The following is a 20,058-nucleotide window of genomic DNA, read 5'->3' as shown; positions in this document are numbered from 1 at the left end:
AAATGGAGCAGACTAATCCCAAAGGAAAAAAATCTTCAGTCCATCTCCTGTAATTGTGGCTACGAATCTGACATACATAGAGTCTCAAAGGAAAACTAAGTATTTAGCCATGAGAATAAACTATAATTTTTCACACAGTTTTATATAGCCATAGAAATATGTCATAATTTCTCCTTGAAATATTTTTTACTTGTCAGGTACTTTGAAAATATATTCATATGTATGCATATGCACACACACATATACAAATATGTATGCATATTATATTTTATAAAAGACAGACATCCAAACATGCATACAGAGTTGACTAATAGACTTAGTTAAGTGGAAACTTCACTGTAGCCAAATTTTTTTTTGAGATAATATTATTTTCCAGTAGTAGATAACATAGCATATTTCCTACAGAAACTAGTCACTATCAGCTAAAATTAACATTTTTTTAGTGTTTCAAGGTAGAATTTAACATTTGCTATTACTTCTTTAAAACAAACATGTAGATCATAGGCATAGTTTTCATTTCCAACACTCTTCCTTGATAAAAGCAAATATTATATAATTACAGTATCCATACATCCAACATTGACTCTGATTTAATACTAGAGTAGCTGTAAAGCACTTTTTTATTTATCAAGGTCATATCTTGATGGCTGCACAAGCTCAGATAAATCAGGTGTTAAGCAGGCGCATCTCCAAGGAATTTGGAAATTCTCTCATCTGCAATCCTCAGCATATCTTATTATTTACTGCCAAAGAAATGACTGATTAATTTTGTCATCTTTGCTCTGTGATTTTTGCTCAGCTGAAACTGCCTGCCCTCTTCTGCAATGCCTGATCAGACCTATTTAAGTTGATGCCTTTGATCGTAGACACTGAGGAGCTTGCTGACTTAGGCTTTGACTAAACATTTCTCCATTGCAATATTTATGCACAGAATCCTAAATGATAACTGACAGTCAATGTAGATAACAAAAACTTTTAAGATGTTTTCACTATTTTACTGATGCTCAAAATAGCATTACTTGTAATAGAGGTATCAGTCAAGATGAAAAATTGAAACAAAAGCCAAACAAATTTTGCTTTGATGAATACTTTATTTCTCAAAAACAAAGTATCTGAGGTCAAGAAATAAAATCTGTTACTGGAAAACTATGCAGTATAATTTTTTAAAAAATGCTTTAAATTCTTTCTGTAGTGTGATATGCTCAGTTTTGGAAGCTAAGGGCATTTTACTGTCAAACTGTTCCAAACAAAATTACCAAAACAAAGCCAATAAAAAAACCCAACCACAATGAATGTTAAACCCTATGGAAAAAAAGGAAATCTGCCTCTAGCTCTTTATTAATCACATTCCAACACCAGAGGCTAAAAGTACATCAAACTGCACCAAATCCTTTTCACATGACAACCTCATAAATTATTCAACTCATTAGTAACACCAAGAGGCATAAAAATAACATCAGTGTTAAGGATGTTTTCTTACAGAAAAAGGTCAGCTAAAAGTTTCACTATTAAAATCCAGAAGCTTAAGCCTCTGAAAAGTAAGTACATCTAGATAGAATCCATGAGTTACAACTTTAATGCATGCTGCTTTAAAATTCCATGTTAATTTTAATATATATGAGATAGATATTTATTTTAATTCTGCAAACTTCAGTCTATTGTAATTTTTATTCACCACTAAGTTTGATGTGCACCACCTGTGTACACACCTGAGCTTTAATTTTCCTGTATGCTGAATGCGCTAACAGGTGTGCTTTTGATGATTATTTGCCTTTCAAAAGCAGCACAGAAATAAGCACAGTTTTGTACCTACCTCTCATAAAATCTCTATTTTGATGTTTTAGAAGAATGTGGAGAAAATAACCCTTTGTCAAATATGAAATAATACATACCACTGGGGGAAATGGCTTTCTTAATCCAACTCATGAGCAGTTTATGACTTGAAGTGCTGCACATGATAGCCTTCGTGTTTAAATAAGTATTAAGTTACACTTGCTAGTATACCTGCACACACAGATATTAATTCATATGTCTAAGCTTATTTGAATCCCAACTATTTGCTTCAACAACTGCAAAGTTGGTGAAATGTGTAGGTCACACAGCATTAGCTTTATATCTATCATATTCAGAACCAAGGCAACATTAGCCTTTGGCAACACATCATCTGAAAGGTTCAACTTGCTTTGTGAATTATTTACTCCTAAATGCTAACGAATCATAGTATTTTCTTTTCAGCATTACAGATTAAAAAAAGAAAGGACTGAAAACCATCTTAATATTCTTTAAAAAATTCCTGTCTTTGATATCTTAGAGAGGTCTGCCAGCTCAAAAGTGAGAAATAAATTTGCTTTAGATTTTTTGAGTATTCAGATTTCAGTCTGCTGTACAGAAGCCTTGTACATGTGAAACTTGTAGATGATATAAGGGAATTTGCAAACATGTTCCTTTTTCCTCTTTTACACTTCAGCTACATCTCCATGAAAATCAAACACCATCTAATTCTTTGGTTCCTAGACTGAAGCTTTTATGTAGTCAGTTCACTACTCAAATCACAAGCTATCCTTAAAAATAATTATTTTAATCATGTTCTTACACATTTCATGATTTGCAGAAAAAAACCCAACTTTTAGCTGAAATTATGCATGCCAGGATAAAAATTCTGGTATTTTTTAATTCCTTGTTCATGAAAGGTCTCCAGTGGAACTGTTATGACACATTAGTTTGATGACCTAAAAGTTTTGTTCAGTCACTCTGGAGAGGCAAGTTAGTTGCTTTTACCAGTGTCTCAAAATTAGTGTCTGGGAATGCTAGAGAAGTATTATGTGAATCCCTCGGGGATCAGAGAATTTTAACAGCCCACAAGCTCATGCCTTCTGGTTCATTACAGTGTAGGAATTGAAAGAATTACTTTTCTAAGAATATGTTGTCCTAGGAATTCTCAGCACTGTCACTAGAAAAGAAGAGACATGATTCTCAGGGATTCATGGACATCAAGAAAACATCATGAGCTACATTTTTAAGCATGAGCTAATACTGACCATATTCCACAGCAGCTTTTAGGAGAGCATCAGCATGAGTAGACCCAAAAGCATTACGAACAAATCGCCTCCGTCGGCGCAAATCATCTTCCCAGTAATCCAAGCGCCAGAAGTCATGCAGTTGGCTAGAAAATAAAGAACACACACATCAGCACCTACCACAGCTTGAACCGTATTTACAGGCACTACAGTATAATTTCACTGCTGCTTTTCCATTTCAGATATACAATCTTTTAAAACCATGTATTACTAAAACTTACAATATTCTAGCATTTCTTTACATGCATTTATATATTATAAACCCCAGCACTGCCTGTCTCAAAATGTTCTGCCCGCTGCTAAAAACATTAATCACACTGAGCCCATTAACAAATGCAGCATCAAATTACAAGTATTAATGGCACAGCTTGCTTTCTTTTACAGTGTTTTTAACAAGGCTAGTAAATCATAGAATGGACCTCAGTGCAAATAGTTTGCAATTTAATGACTATGGTCCCTCAGCAGACTGAACTTAGAAGTATAAAATATTGCCCACTTGAATTTTGTGAACAATGATTAAACTAATGTGCTGAAATATTCATTGAAATAATTCCCCACTGCCCCTAGCAACCTGAGAAAATTGCAATTTTATTCATTATTAATAACACTGAATTAGAGCAGCAAAAAAGTTCCACCATGTGGTAATTGTCTTGGTAAATTATTATTCCAGCTCTAACAGAGTACTAGGATGATTTTATAGCTTCCAGCTAATACAAGCCATTAAGAACCATGGCCATCTTTGTGTTACATTGCCTTTTATATTAAAAAGTATATTAAACTCCTGTAGAATGATACAAACCATTGTTAATCTATATTAAAGTCAAAACATACACATATATAATCATCTGGTATTTGACTTTGGTTCTAACAAAATGACCAGCTCCACTTTAAGACAACTTCTTGACCCTATCAACACAAACCTCCCACATGTTTTTATAAGATATTTCAGCAAAGTTGTATTTTAAGCCAACATTTTGAACATGTTTTGGATCACTAGCAAATACCCAAAATGTCTGTGGATGCATCCTTATCATCAAGCTCATAATAAAACACTATATGCTTAAAATTATTCTGCAGATCATGACCTTGCAGACCATAACCAGGGAACGACTACTTTGAACCAGTCATTTTCAATCTATCTGCAATATTGAAATACCCTGAAGGTACATGGTCAAAAGGCAAATTAAAAAACAAAGACAAATTAAAAAACAAACAACAAAAAACCACAAGAAAATTTTTTTACTCATAGGCAAAGACTATATCTTTGCTGGATTTTTCTAGGTATTAATTCAGCTACTGTTTTCTATATTGCCTTACTTTTGAGGAGCTATGCACTGGTAGCCACTTCCAGAGGAAAGGAAGAAATACGCTAAGGTAGAACAGACCTTTTCTTTTTTTACAGTCCAGTTAACCACTTTTTTTAATGCTTTCATGAATTATTGTCCAACTTTACTACTAATGAGACCTGGATCAGTTCTGGAGGGCAGAGCACCAAGGGGAGTGGATCTAGCAGCCTAACTTCCAGCCACTTACAAACTTTCAGATGCAGCACATCATCATTTTTAGTCAATGTTCGTGGCTTTTGCATTCTGAAGGGCATTTTTACTATATGCTTCTGGAGTCTGTGTGAAGGTCCTACTCTGCTGCCTTGCAGAACAGGCCTTTTACTTATTTAAAAGCAGTGAGGAGGCAACTTCGAGGCAGTGTCTCTGAGCTCTCAGGTGGGGAGATGCCCAGCCATTAATGTGTCCTATAGACACATGGTTCTATAGTGTCCTATAGAACTATCTTGCCATCTTCAATTATCTTTGGTAAGTAAAATAGCTTACTTTGGTTTTGTATTATAATACAGTTTTTCCTTACAGATGTGTTAGTCTGAAGTATGAGTCCATCATTTCTCCTCCTAGGTTGAGCACTGAGTAATTTTATTGTGATTGTTAAATCCTCTTGACCCTGATGTGATATGAATAAAAAAATGTGCAGACAACTGTCCCATGGTTTAAAAGGAAAAGCTGAAAGTCTCCTTGTGAACTCTAAGTCTGTATTTTAAACTGATGATATCAAAGATAATACTAAAGGCTTCTTATCAGAGTGATTTTTTGAAAGGCAAGAAACTTTCCCTTTTTAATTCCATTTAAGAGTAAGTCATAATGGAACAGGAGTAAAGATACTAAAGAAATTCTCTTAAACACAAGAGTTCTCTGAAATGGCCTGTGTCTTGACAGTAATAATAAAAAAGATTCTTAGGTTGATAAGAACGATGCAACTATGTAAGAAAACACTTAAATGAAATTAAAAATATTCAAAAACTATAAAAATACATTTTAAAGTTGTTCTTTAATTTTTAATTGTTAATGTGTTTAATCTGGTAATCCATTACTTTGACTGATCAGTCTGAAGAATACTGTATATTCTCATCTGAACGTAAACCAGATTTTAAAGCCACTATTTTAATGAAGTGCCAAGTACAGAAGTGATGAAACTGTCAGAGGATTCATTCTATTTTGCAGATCTAAAAAAAAGGTTACAATTTTACCAGGGACTGAAGTTCAAAATACATAATAATAGTGTAAAATTAAAATGTTGAGAAAACAGAACACAAATATTATTCCTAATCACAAATTATATATATGGCTGTTTAAAACAGACTTGAAATTTATTCCCACAGTTTTCTATAGAAGTCTACCCTACAATGTTATTACATACTTCCAGATACTAGAAGATGGTATCTCAACCCTAAAGAACAGGTCTCTGAATCTCAACTAATTACTCTAAGATTTATTTTTGACTCTTTGAGCAACATCTTCAATAAAAAGACAACATACTTTTCCTATGTTGTTTTAGAAAGAAACCAGACACCTGAAAAACTGATGGCTCCATATACAGAAAGTTTTGAATGGTTGAGTTTTATCACCTGAATTATAGACAGAAAAAGGGATTTTCCTAAAAAGTTATATTATTACATCTCTGGATTAGATTAAAAATACTAGTAAGTAGAATACTGTAGCCACAAGTTCCAGCCTAAAACTAAGACGTTAGCCTGCTCTAAAAGTCCAGCGCTATGGGCTGAATTAGTGTTAAATTGTTTAGCCCATAGTGCTTCAGAAATACTTATATTCTAATCCTATGAATATTATTTAGGCTTTAAGATTTGTCAGGACTTTAGGTAGCTACTAGGTAGTTCTAAATGATGGTTGTAAATCAGCAGAACTACATTTTTTATTATTTACTAGGCACAAGTCAGTCCTAGAAGAGAGCACGTCTGCAAATCACCCATATCTCTTTTTGCTATGATGCATTTTTCCTTGAAGTGATTTGACTAAATCAAGTAATTTTAGTAATTTATTTCTGTGACAAGTACAATATTTCAATAAGCTTTACTTTTCTTAATAATGTATATTATTAATAATCCTTATTTCCACAGCCAACTAGATTATATGTAATTTCTCATTGCTCCATATCTTATACCAGTTAAGTGACATTTTGAATCAGGTTTGTTTGAATGAAGAAGTGGACATTAAGCACACTGTAATGAATTTTTTTTTGAAGAACTAAAAGTTTATAGCATCATTCATGAGCTACTTCTACAGACTTTAGAAAAGAAAAAAGAAATATATCTATACCCATTCAACTGAACAGTTGTTTAAAATGCACCCTAAAACACATGATTCAAGGAAGTCTACATCATGAGTTTAACTGTCAAGATAATTTCATTATAAACTATAGTATCATCCAATATAAACCTTTCTCGTCATAATGAGGACTGGCATAAAACCAGTTATATTGAAAGGTTACTAACAATGAAAAATTTTATTTGGAAGAGTGTGCATGTGGCAACTTAATCCCTAATCTCAGATGTGCAGTATTTCATATAGTTAATACAGACAAAGAAAGTACATGTTTTAATGGAACAAACCCTTTTTTACTACAGTCACTGGAGGGTTACAAATTCTGTTTCAGTGTCACTGTCATCACTGGTTGCTCGATGTTTATGTTCTCCTGCTTCAAACAACATTTTTCTTGTTAAAGGCCAGCATGGGATGGAAAGGCAAAGCGCTGTTAGTAGTCAAGGTGGACTTTGACAAGTTAGAGCAAACAGCTTTGAAGTCTCCCAAGTGCTCTAAAACTCAGATCTGCCTAGAATTCTGTACGATAATCTTATAATAATACCAAACACCTCATCCATATTTTTAGGGACAAAGATTATCGAGACAGACTAAAGTGTTTCAGGTAGCTCAACTACTCTCTTGGAGGAGAAATTGTGAAGTGCTCTGCCATCAAAACGATTAAGAGGAATGTCAAGCCAGCCTGCACAGCAAAGTTCTTTCTAACTTTTCACAACATCTCCATAGCTTGAACATTTAAAAGACAACTTTTGAAAAGATTTTCTGTTAACTCCTATGGCTATTGCTGCAACGAAGTGGATGGGAATGGTTTGTTTCTTTAACTTATGAATATTAGCTGTCCTAAACAGCAGGTCTTGGTACACCCTGTGGACAGTCAGCATCCCTGACAGTAGCTTCACGGCTGCAAAACCCAGTCCCTGTTCATGTACAAATGCAGTTTGCTGTATGTCACCTATAGCTACAGCAACTAGAGGCAAATATAAACAGTGGAGAGTAGCAGCACAAATGTCCCTAAAAGATCCTCAGACTGCAGCCCAAAGTACGGGCTGCCAGATGGAAGAGATTAAGTTTGAGTATGTTAATGAAGAGGAACAAGCCTGCAGGCATGGGGGGAGGGGAAAAAGTTGTTTTGAAAAAGAGGTGGGTCACAGAACTGGAAGGATCTCAGAGAATCCATAGTCTTTGTAATACTGGGAAACCGCATTGAAAAGGCAAGGAATTGATGATCTATAATTTCAAGAATTAGTCCTGGTTGCTTTTTACGTGACATATTTTGAAAAGGAAAAACAATTCTTGTCACAGCATGAAATTCTGTGTTTTGAAAATGAGAAAAACAAAGTAATTTGGAAAGTATACAGCATTTCCCTAAGATAATATAAAGAACAGAAAATCTGTGACATTAAAAAAAAAGTAAGTAAAAGAAAACTTAAACCACAAAAAATACAAATTATTACTTATCCAATAATTGTAACATTTAAAAAGTACGAGCCAGTATATAAACCTATTTGTCAGGAGATTCAAGTAGCAAAAGTCTTCTGTAACAATAAAGGAGCTAATACTGTTCAAAAGTGGTATAGCAATATACAATCACTGTTTTAGAGTGAAGGTTTTTCTGACTCTGCTTGAAGGAGACACAGTATTTGCTGATTCTATCAAGATGATGAGACAAGCATGCAAATGCAAAATTCCACATTATAATGGCTAAAAGAAAAGGCTTGTTGTACATTAAAAGAAACAAATATCAGAAACATCAATTAACATAATAGTTACTCCAGTAGTTACTACACACACACACAAAGATTTTTCAAGTTACAAAAATTACAGAGCTACAATTTTCTTTTTTCCAAAGGGTATGCTAGAGAATCCTGGAATGAAAACTAGAAGTACTGAAAAATAAGAATACTACTAAACAAATAATACTAATAATACTCAGAACTGCAAATACCAACACAAGGAATAAAGATGTCAGTGAAAGTGAGAAACATCGAATGTAATAAAAATTGAAAAAGGATTTTCAATTTTCAAAAATCCTAAAACCAGGATTTTTAAAAAAATGTTTAGGCATTTTTATGAGAACAACTTTTTTTTTTTCCTCTTAAGTACACATGAAGAATTGTTATTGCTACCATGAGGAGTATATTTGTCAGTTTCAGCATAGAAGGGAAAAAATCTTAGAAAAAGAGCTTACCATTTAAATAGAAAAATGCTAAATACCTAGGAAAATTTAAGTAATATTGATTTTTTTTCTTTTTTTAATGAATATGATGTTGAGTGATTCGATTAATGAGAAGTATCATGCTGTTATTTTTGAAAGAAGTTGTCTGGACGTGTCCTAGGGAACTCACGTGGATGATATATGGATTGCTGAAAGCAGAGCTACAAGGCATAGGATATCAGTAAAATACAAAGTTATGTCCACAAACTGGTGAGGTGATCTAAGAGCAGGAAGAGAGGCAATCAAGAACACAAGAAGCTGGTGAAGAGGGCGCTGGCAATCTGGGGGATGGTAGTTGTGGCAGTGGCCAAGTAAGGGCTCTTGGTTAGGGATAGCATTTCCCAGGGGATAGCTAGATGGTGAACGACCACCAGATTTTTTGTTTCAGTTTATCTTGTATTTCTAATCAGTGCAATGAACTAGCATGAATAAAAATGAGAGAGAAAGCAAAGGAGCTTCCCGTGAATTTTGTTAGTGTCTTGGTCACTGGCACTGGAGCAGGTAGTGTGGAGAGGACAGCAGTCCAGCTAAATGACTCACAGCCCAGCAACACTGCTAGAAGGCATGCCAGCACTGCCACGTTCAGAATTGTCCGGGGAGATGAGAGGTGTTTTTGTACCTCCTGTTGAGGGATGCCAAAATGGGAAAAATTAAAATGAGAAGATAAATGAGACAGGAATGATTGGTGGAGTTTGAGGAGCAATGTAGATGAAGTCAGAGCCCTAAAAATGAAAAAGGATTTGATAGAAAAGTCTAGAGTTAGGTAGTGAGGAATTAGAAAAGTTGTAGGGTCTAACCAACAGATCATATTAATTGGAATAATTACACTGGAGCAAGAATGAAACAGAAGGACAGATTGAAATGTTTCTTCTAGGAATATTTTTCAGGATACTGGGAAATGGAAAACCATAAAAGGTTTGAAATGTTATTATTGATTGGTGAAGAAAAAGCAGCACTGAGCTGGAAAAAATGGAGTAGTAGTAAAGGAATAGAAATATGAGAAGAAATCCAGTGACTATGGAAACTAGTGGAAGAGAAACAATTGTGGAAATGGATGGGAAGAGAAATAAATCCATGTCAATCATGGATGGATAAATAGATGAATAGTGGGTTAACAAGAATGCCTGTTAGTCATTCTATAATTTTTTGAGACTCGTGAATTTGAGCTAGTTTTGTTTAAGGCAGTGAACTCTAGAAGTCTGTGAAGTTTAGGGCTGATCTGTGGGGTTCTATGACTACTTTATGAACAGAAAAAGGGGCAAATAGTTCATTTCAACACAATAACATATGCAGCAGAAGTTACCAGAAGATTACATACTAGATGACCCACAAGTTTCCCTGCGGAGAGTGTGGGATAGCTAAAATTTTTAAAACATGAAATAAAAAGTTTTGAACTGTTTACACCTGTGAAGGATGGCTGGAATTCATAAACCCGCAAAGTTTTACAGAGATTGGTATTTGTGTGTTGTTGCTTTGCACGGTTTGGGTGGAGGGGAAGGGTTTCTATGTGGACTTTGAAGTAAGGGTGAAATACAACACAAAGGAACTCAAAGTAACAGCAAATACTACCATAGATCATCAGAATAGGAGCAGAGGAGTCACCTTCAAAAAGCAGAAGGAAAACTGCCAACACAGATTCTCTCCTATGATTATGTTACTAATGGTCTTGCATTAATAATGAAGGACAAAGCTGAGAGAACAGGGAATTGACTACAAATGAAAAGAGAGAAAAAAATATCAGAAGATGACTATCAATTAGAGATCCACTAAATTCACGGAGAAGATTTTCCTAAGAACAGTTTTAAAAGGTAATGTCCTTGCCACAAAAGAGGGAGTGTTTTATACGGCTTTTATTTTCTTCTTAAGGCACTGGGAAAAGGTATATTTAATGCACATTCTTAATTAAACTCTCCAGCTCCAGAAACTTCTGTGACTTAATTTGGGTGAAAAAATTGAGGAAACTGAAGCTCAAAAGACAAAAAGTAGAAAGGGGAAGTTGGAAACAGAAATCTCTCCATTTATATTAATCTTCAGTTAGAGGAGATTTTAGAAAGGAGACCAATGTCAGTAGATGTGAGAGGGAGGCTATGACAATAGGGATGTTTCTTTTAGCTATGGTAGTACTTAAACCACAAACTTATAAGGCAGTTAATTTCTGAGGTTGTGGATTTTAGTATATTACATAGAGTCTGAAGAAACAGACTGATAATGAATATACAAACAAACAAGGACTAACAAATTACTGATTGTCTAGATTATTTGTAAAGCTTAGAATGAGATGTTAAATCTGGAATGACTGCTATATTATTAAATAGTAGTAAACTTATTCCAAGAATCAGTAGTTCTAGGAAAATAAGACTTACTATGCATAAAGATATATGGGGGGGGAAGAGAAGGAGGGAGAAAAAAAGCTACATACATCTTAAAAATAGCAATGGAAATGAAAATAAATGTCTACAACAAAAACTAAAGATAAGTAGATATTTTAAAATTATTAAATTGATTTAACATAAATTTAAAGTAATGTAAGATAAGTTTGACAAATCTATTCAAATATTAATGGGATATAGTAGGACAAACTACATGTAGTACAGTTAAATGAAATAATACAATTTCCTGAAGTTATATACTTAGTTTCTTTTAGTTAATCCAATGGCACTGAATGAAAACTGAGGTAACATAAAAGGTGGATACATAAACTGTCAGTGTTTGACTTAGCAGCATCACAAAGAGGTTTTTTGTAACAAAATATCAGTAACAACTGAATGCAACTGTACCAAATTCTAGGAATAATAATTTGTACTCCTAGAAACACTAAAATGAAGTAAATTTGAAGGTTAAATTAAGACAAACTATCTTAAAAATGAAAAAAAAAAAAAAGAAGAGAAAGTGGTTGGAACAATACTCTGTGGTTTAACTCAGATGTCTGATTTGGAACCTTTATTCTATTTCAGAATATGTTACCATCACTCCAAACAAAGAAAAAAAAAAAAACCTCACAAAGCCCAAAAGGCCATTTTATAGTTTCAGATAAATGAAAATTTGGGTACAATTCACCTTTGGAAAATACCTTGAAAGAACATAGAGTGGTTAGGATATTTTTATTTTTAATACTTTTTTTATGTCATGCTATCTCAGCACAATGGGCACTTAGTAAGACTTCATAACTACTACCATGATGCCACTGTATAAGAAACTCCAAGATGCAAAAAATAGTGTATTGGGCTTGCCTCTGCCTTTCATAAATGACTGCCAAAAAGAGACAGACAGAATGGCTTAGACTAGAAGCATTATTATAAATGGATAAAAATTAAGTACAATGTATTCCATGCTAAATGTGCAGCTTTTCTAACTACAAATGTAGAAATATCTCAAAGGTTCACTGACACAAAACTTGAATTATCTAGCAAATGATCATCCAATTTCAAGAAAAAAAAATCCATTTGTTTTACATTTTGACTACTAAGTTTGTTATAACATCACATCTGAAATAGGTACCATGACATTAGCTTACGCATTCCTGCTGGGAGGAGATACAACATGAAAATAAAAAACTTATTAATTTAGAAAAATGAAAGAGAAAAAATCAGGCATTTTCATAGGGAACTTACAATGTCATAATTTTTTTTACCAGAAGATTTGAACAAAACAATGTTTTTTATTTAAATGTGTTTTAAAATGAAATTTCCATTCAATTCTTCTACTATTTTTACAAACATATCACCTGCTGGTAGCAATATTATTTTGTTTCTTAAGCACATTTTGTGTCAAATAAAAAGAAAAATAGAAGTGTGTGTCTTCTGAACACAAAACCAGAAGTTCTCATGAAATTACATGACTTTCTGTCAAAATTGTCTGGAAAGTATTCTGTGATTTTGCAGCTATAATCCATAAAAAATCAGATATGCATCTCAGAAAATAACTTCTTTATCTTAATTTTAACACAGTGAATGCTGATTTAATAACTTAAATGGAAAAAGTTTTAGGGCGGATATTAATTTTGCCATAAGGATGTATTTTTTTAACAAACTTTAATAAATATGGTCCTTATGAAACTACCTAAAATAATTACAGAGTTAGATTTTGTTTCTTTGTTTGTTTAAATCAAGTATTTAATTGTAGTTCATTCCTTGAGCTTCAAATAAATATTCTTCCAGTAACAACTCTGTAGACAGGATTCATCTGATAATACAGATCACCACTTCTGTTCAGCTTCTCAACCAGGAACATGAAAGTGCACTTGAGTAAGCATAGGGACTCAATTCTGCCTGGGGAAGGTGAACAAGGGGTACAGAAAAAACGAATGAACTGGTGTTATGACCCCTGGAAAGTAAAAGAACTCTTTCTTGTAGTTATATTTTCCTCTAATATAGCATTTTGTTGTCTGACTCATTTTCTGCAGAGAAATTAATTAAAAAACTACCCCAATCTCAACTCCCTCCAAAACACTTGCCTTGTAGTATTATTTGCTTGGTTCAGCTACAGTACTGAAAAGGGAAGACTAAGAGAACAATTTAATTCAAATCTCACAGAGACCCCTCTTCCTTTGCCTCCTGCATGAGTACTAACTACTCTACTTATGTAGATGATCGGATATTTTGCTCCTGAGTGGAATGAACACAGCTAGATTCTTTAGGTGGTTCTTTCTACATTTTCTGAAGAGAAATTTAAAAAAACCCCTCAAAACATAACAATCCATTTTCCCACTGAATTCTGAATGACAATAATACAACTGCATCAAGAAACTCCAGTAAATAAAGCTAGAGACTGGGATCCCTCCCCAGCTTGTTTTTAATGTCACCCCCATACAGTCTACATCAGCACAATGCAGAATTTCTGAGATTTTGCAGATATTCTGATGAAGCGGGGATGTTTTACAAGAAAAACACTTTACTTCGTATTTCAAGATCTTATCTATCGTATTAAATATATATATAGGGACAGCAGGGTCCTAGCTTCTAAAAAACAAATCTGAGCTTTTATCACTTGTCTGCAACTCTAGAAGAGTTAAACAGTAGCTAAAATTTGGCTCAGTTTGGGCTAGTTTGCCTGGACAACTGCAAAATCAGTCTCCAGATTTCAAAGTGGGCATCCAAAGTAAAAGAGCTTGTTGAAGCTCTTGAAAACATTGGTGCCTTGTTGGCTTACTTAAAGGTCAAACACTAAAGGCTCAGACTTTTAAGTAGGGATAACATATGTGACTGCTGAGGAGTATGCTGTCCCAACTGTCTGCTCCATTCCAGATGCACTGATTAAGGTGTCTGAATTTCTTGTGAAAGAACTCCTGAAGAAGCTACTGAGCATACAAATTACAGTCCAGTTTCAAGACAAACCAGCAATGACTTAACAAAAAATCTAGAGCTGTGCTTTTAACAGAAACAGCACAGTTGAGGTAAACAGCTAGGACTTATCTCATTAGTTACTCCTGTTTGTAAGTCATGGCTCAAAGGCTATGGCATCCAGGAATAGAAACTTAGTCTCTCAAAATCTTTAATTAGAAGAAAGAGAAAATGTTTTATCTAAATATTTTAAAGTGTTATTCTAAAACTAAGACACTCAGGTTTATTTTTTATGTATACTATTTCTTAAAAATCCATGATGAATTGCTGTTTCAAACCTTTATAAATTATTCAAGCTGCAACTGTTTAAAGACAGCTAACTTATAAACCTGGCATTGAGATGAAATAATTAGCTTCCTTAAGGCCTATCAACAGTAATCAAAATCTAATAAATAAATAATAAAGTTTTACCTAGACAATTGTTTTAATTGACATCATGAAGAGCTGTTTATTAAAATGCAAGTCTAATAATACCCTATTTAAACAGAATGATTATTTTTGCAAAATGCCATTTCAGGCTTGGTAATTGGAAGAATCTGAATTCAAAATTTAGAGAAACTTGAAGTTTTATGCATTCTGAAAGTTTTTTGGGGACAGATTTCTCTTTCTCCTAAGTATCATCCAGAAGTACAGCATAAGTTAAAGAGAAAGCACACATCTAGCTTTATACCCAATATTGTTCTTAAGAACTAAAACAAAGACATGCTGGCCCAATTAGTGGATATGTCTTGTCTGGAGTATAAACAGTTATTCCTATCCTCAAATGCAACTTGTATTGATGAAATAAACACTTGCCAAGTGGCATGGCCATGACTGCTATACAATTTTTAATAGAGACCATGTTTATAATACTATCAAATAAGTACTTAAGGAATCTTAACTTTGATCTTTTTTGTTCCTGGGAATTTTTGTGAGAGCAAAAAAGCTAGCTTGGCAAGTAAACCAAAACTTTTCTATATATACTTTATTTCTGACAGTCAAGACGTTCTTCAGAAGTAGAAACAGTCTTCCCTAAAACATCTGAAAATATATCAGTATGACCTAATGATTTATTTTGGGCTCTGAAAATCTCACAGGGGAAGAAGCAGACAGGAGAGAGAAAAAGAAAAAAAAAAAAAGGTGACACCGAGTTACAACTTCCTTGTTTTCTGGCTTAAAATAAAATCTGTATTTTTGTGGGTTTTGAAAAAACCAGAACTATACACTTTAAAGAATTTTTGCATGCAAAGTATTTGACAATCCATTATTCTGGATATACTTTTTAATGTTTTACTTCCTATTAGCTACTTAATCTGTTAGGCAATTCTGTGTGACAATCAGGAGATCCAGATGGTTTTTCCCTTGTCTGTAGCACAAACTGACACCAGTGGGAAGAGCTGCTAAATCACTTGGAAAGATTATTAATCTTTTATACAGAAAATGAATGTAGAATTCATTTTTATCTCATGACTTAAAGGACTTTTAATTAAATAAATAACTCTAATACAGTCCTAGAATAGCTTTTGTCTAGTATATAGACTTTACTTAAGTAACCAAGGCAACATGTGACTAAGTCAGTGAATACACGTCAGGCCTGTACTTTATATTGCTCAAGAGCTGTGATATTTTTTTTCTAATGTTTAAGTGAACTAGCATAAGGCTCCTTGTCCTATCAGCAGAAGACAAAATCACAGAATCATAGAATTAACCGGGTTGGAAGAGACCTCTGAGATTATCAAGTCCAACCCTTGATCCAACCCCACTATGATTACTAGGTCATGGCACTCAGTGCCACATCCATCCTCGTCTTAAAAACCTCCAGGGACAGTGAATCCACCACCTCTCTGTGCAGGCCATTCCAATGCCTGATCACTCTCTCTGTAAAGAACTTCTTTCTAATATTCAGCCTAAACCTCCTCTGGCAGAGCTTAAGCCTGTGCCCTCTTGTCCTAAAAATAGTTCTTTCCTCTATATTGTTTTGCCAATGGATATTTATAGAATAAGACCTTCCATGAGTCTTTCTTTTTCCAAACTATCCAAATTGAGATGCCTTAGTCATGCTCATTGAGTTGAAGCATCCTTGTCTTTCTGCAGATGTTCTGTAATTTCTGCAGTTAGTGATGTGGTTCCAAACTGCACATATAAACTAAGGTACAAAATATATTGTATCTACTATTGCTCTAATAGCAATACCTCCCATGGAGCAGTAAAGCTTAATTATGGAAAAGAAACCAACAGATCTTTCTAGTTTAACAATAAATCTGTCAAAAGTTTCTTGTGGGGATTTGGGGGGAAAGAAAAGAACACCAAAAAAAATGGGTTCCTGTTAATAGCAAATAGGCATTCTGCTTCAATTTATCTTATCCCATGTAAAATATATGTAATACTTCCATTATTAGCTTCAGGGAGAGCTTTGGAAAATGACACTGTACTGTGATGTCTACATAAAATGCTATGAAAATACTCTAGTTTTACCTTCCACCACACTTACAACACTGTTAAGAATGAATTCCTGATATGAGCAATATTATCTCCCAAACAGGCAGTATAACTCAACAGATTGATAATGAAAAAAACACCATTGACAACAACTGCAGTATATCTCTGACTGTAGTGATTTGGTGAGCAGTGAGAAAACAGTATGATTCAGAACTTATTCCCTATCAGTAATCGTATCCCTTGCCAAAATTTGTTTACCTGGTAGGAAGTCCTGATGCTGTCTAACCAGCCTTTGGGCAGCAAGCAGGACTGTTGGTCCTTGCACAACCAAAACCCCATTGCTGATAACTCACAAATATCTGTGCAACCCTCAGCACAGCTAATGCAGTAGAAAAGAAACACGCTAAAAATCTCACACTCAAGGAAACACAAAATCCAGAACTGACTCTCAGTAGTACACTCTTCTCAGACACTAATTTACTAGAGTTTTAATAGTCACAAATGCATAGTCTCAGACATTTCTTCCCTTAGGGTCTGCTCTGCCATCACGCAAAGGGCTGATGGCATGAAACCATTCAGAGTCTGCCTTCAGAGTAGATTCACAAGAAACATTGAAAACTCAGAGTACAAGGGAAAATCAGGAAACATTATGGAGGATTGTTGGTTGAGCTGCTGATAGCTCATTTATCTATAATACTTGGCATTTTCACTACAAATAAGAACAATAAGAACTGTTTAGTGAACATCTCTACAACCTTCATTTGCTTGCAGCAGGCCTTTGAAATTAAGCAGGAAGAAAGCAATCAGATTAGACCATTGCTATTTCTGATATTAAATGCCTTTCTGGTGTGAGATAAAAAATTTTGAAAGAAATAAAATCTGTGCTTTACTTTTGCTCCATAGGAGAATATTGACAGCATACCAAAATAACAAAATAAAATGAGCATAATACAGTCATAATGCTCCTAAAGCAGCAGTAGACTCGGCACCGGGACTGTATGGAAATTTGTAGAAAGACAAAGAGGAATCTCTTCCTGCCTTTAGAAGTCTTACTCCCCAGATTCATTTTTTGTCCAAGAGTTGCTATGTGTCATTCAGTGCTTAAGGTGTGTGCACAACGGGAAGAATCACAGTCACTCTCCCTAATTTTCAAGTTATACTTGCAAGTAAAGTCTTTTTTAATTTGCACATTGTATATCAAAAAATGAAGGAACCACTATTCACTCTAACTATACCAACAGCCAAGGGCACCAGAATGCCATTCACTATATACCATGATACCTGCAATCTTCCAGTGATGCTCTCAAAGCTGGTGACAGTAAATCAAAATTATTTTTTCAGGCTTTGCCAGTGAAGCGTTTATCTCTCAAACATACACATCAATAATAATTTTTGCCTAGACCATTACAACTGATTCTATCTGAGAATAAATACAATTTTACAAGAAAAGCTATGGTGGACACAGTAGGCTTTCCCCATGAATCACCAGAGTTTCATGGAATGGAACACTGTCAGCCTTTTCTGATGATACAAGCTCATTTTACTCTAGTAAAACACTAATTGGAATGGGGAATGAAAAGGTTACAACCACAGAATTACAATATGGCTCAGAACCAGGTCATTTCTTACCACATTACCCCAATTCAGAATCCAAGTCTTCAATATTTTCCCCCTTTTGAAAATATTGACTGTGGATTTGGTCTAGGTAAGTTTAGTCATTCCCAGCTGGCTTCCTACTGGCACTAAAGCCACAACCTGGCTGGCATATTACAGATGGAAGAGGGAGGGTGGGTGGGGAAGGAGTCATAAGCAAACAGTATGTGTATCATGCTCTTCTCTCTGGCTATTACACAAAGTAAAATAGCTCCAGAGGGAAGGATTAACGGAGACCTGCTCCAGAACAAGATACTGATTGCTAGAAGAGCCTCCAGGAAGGTGAAAAAGGCCATTTCAGAGCTCCACAGCTAAAGAACTCCATAGAGAGAACACTTCTGAGAAGGATGTGACAGTGATCTTTAATATTATGAATGGAACCAAGATGGTGAATCAATAAGACTCACAATTTCTCATAAGAAAAGACCTAGTGAGAACACAGAGTTATCAAGCAACAAGTTCAAAGCAAACAATGGTGCACTTTGTGTGAATTTCTCACACTACATACTCAAGGTATAGAACTCAACACTATCATGGACAGCAAAAGTTTAAATGAGTTCTTAAAGGGATCAGACATTTCCTTTCACAGATGAAGAAAAAACACCAGAAGTTATTAAACTCAAGGATATCACCTCTGGCTCAGGAAGTCCCTGAGCTACAATTTGCTGAAAGCTGGGAGGATATGCTGGGGGAGTATCACAACAAAGTCACCTAGGGAAATACTACACTCCTCCCCTGGCCTCCTCTGTTGGCAGCCAACAAATATTGAAACAGTAGACTTGTAAACTTATTCTTGTAGTTAGTTTGCTGTTATATTGTTTTTCACTGCTTTTTGGGGCTAATTTCCCTCTGCTATTAAATAGATCCATATCAACTAAGTCTGAGTCAATTAACTTTCTTCCCCAGGTTAACAGCAGTACTAACTCATGCCATTGCTCAGCTAACGAGTGTATGACGTTTTCAGCAGGAGGATTTAGGCTTTGTAATTATTCTTTAGCAGAATGTAACCTTTGAAGGTGTTAATACAAAGGATAAGCTATACTTACACATACTGCAAAATTCATAGGTCTTGAAATATAAACTAACTTCTACTATAAAACTCCCAAAGTTTATAAGCTTTTTTTTTTTCCAATGTCATCTCATTCTTACATCCACTGCAAGGTCACAAATAGTATTCAGTAACATTTAAATAAGAAGACTGATTTATAGTCTTAACATTTATTCTTTCAGAGTAAGTGCAGTAAATATAATGTACACTACTGAGACGGGGAAATTGATAGAAACATGAAAGAAATTCACCAGATTTCACCAATATTATGGTATTCTGCTAATATAAAAGAGAAATCACCTTAGCTGCACTTCAACTGATAAAATATGGAATTAATAATTTTTTACACATATTTTTGATCAAAACCCATTTGTTTTGTTTTGTTTGTTTGTTTTTCTGTTATTTCAAAGGAGATATTAACAAAATCACAAAGCTCCTGTGTCAGACAGTACACTTTTCATGATACATACAGTGTAAGAACATTTTGGAAGGAATGCCTACAACAACTAAACTCAATGGGATTAGACTGCAATGAAAATGTTATAAAAAAAATATCTTCAGAATTTTAAAAAAGTGATTTCTTTAGTATGTAACTGAAAACTGTGAAACAAAAAGAAATGCGAAGTTAACAAAAGGAAAAAATCAGTATGCTTAAGGCAGCAGTTGATCCATTTAAAACTCA

The 20,058-nt window shown here is 34.4% G+C and overlaps 1 protein-coding gene across 4 annotated transcripts in view; it reads right to left on the bottom strand.

The window, feature by feature from the left end:
- Nucleotides 1-20,058, bottom strand: part of NBEA (neurobeachin) — a 470,259-nt gene that overhangs the window by 184,455 nt on the left and 265,746 nt on the right. For all 4 annotated transcript variants that reach the window (XM_050332434.1, XM_050332435.1, XM_050332438.1 and 1 more), the window contains one exon: nucleotides 3,039-3,163. In XM_050332434.1, the coding sequence (XP_050188391.1) occupies nucleotides 3,039-3,163 (125 nt within the window). The remainder of the gene's footprint in view (nucleotides 1-3,038; nucleotides 3,164-20,058) is intronic.

This window comes from Myiozetetes cayanensis, unplaced genomic scaffold (assembly GCF_022539395.1).
Source record: "Myiozetetes cayanensis isolate MyiCay16 unplaced genomic scaffold, myiCay2020 scf5-8, whole genome shotgun sequence".
Lineage (NCBI taxonomy): Eukaryota > Metazoa > Chordata > Aves > Passeriformes > Tyrannidae > Myiozetetes > Myiozetetes cayanensis.
Note: the sequence above shows the minus strand (reverse complement) of the source record. Positions and strands in the feature narration are given on the sequence as shown.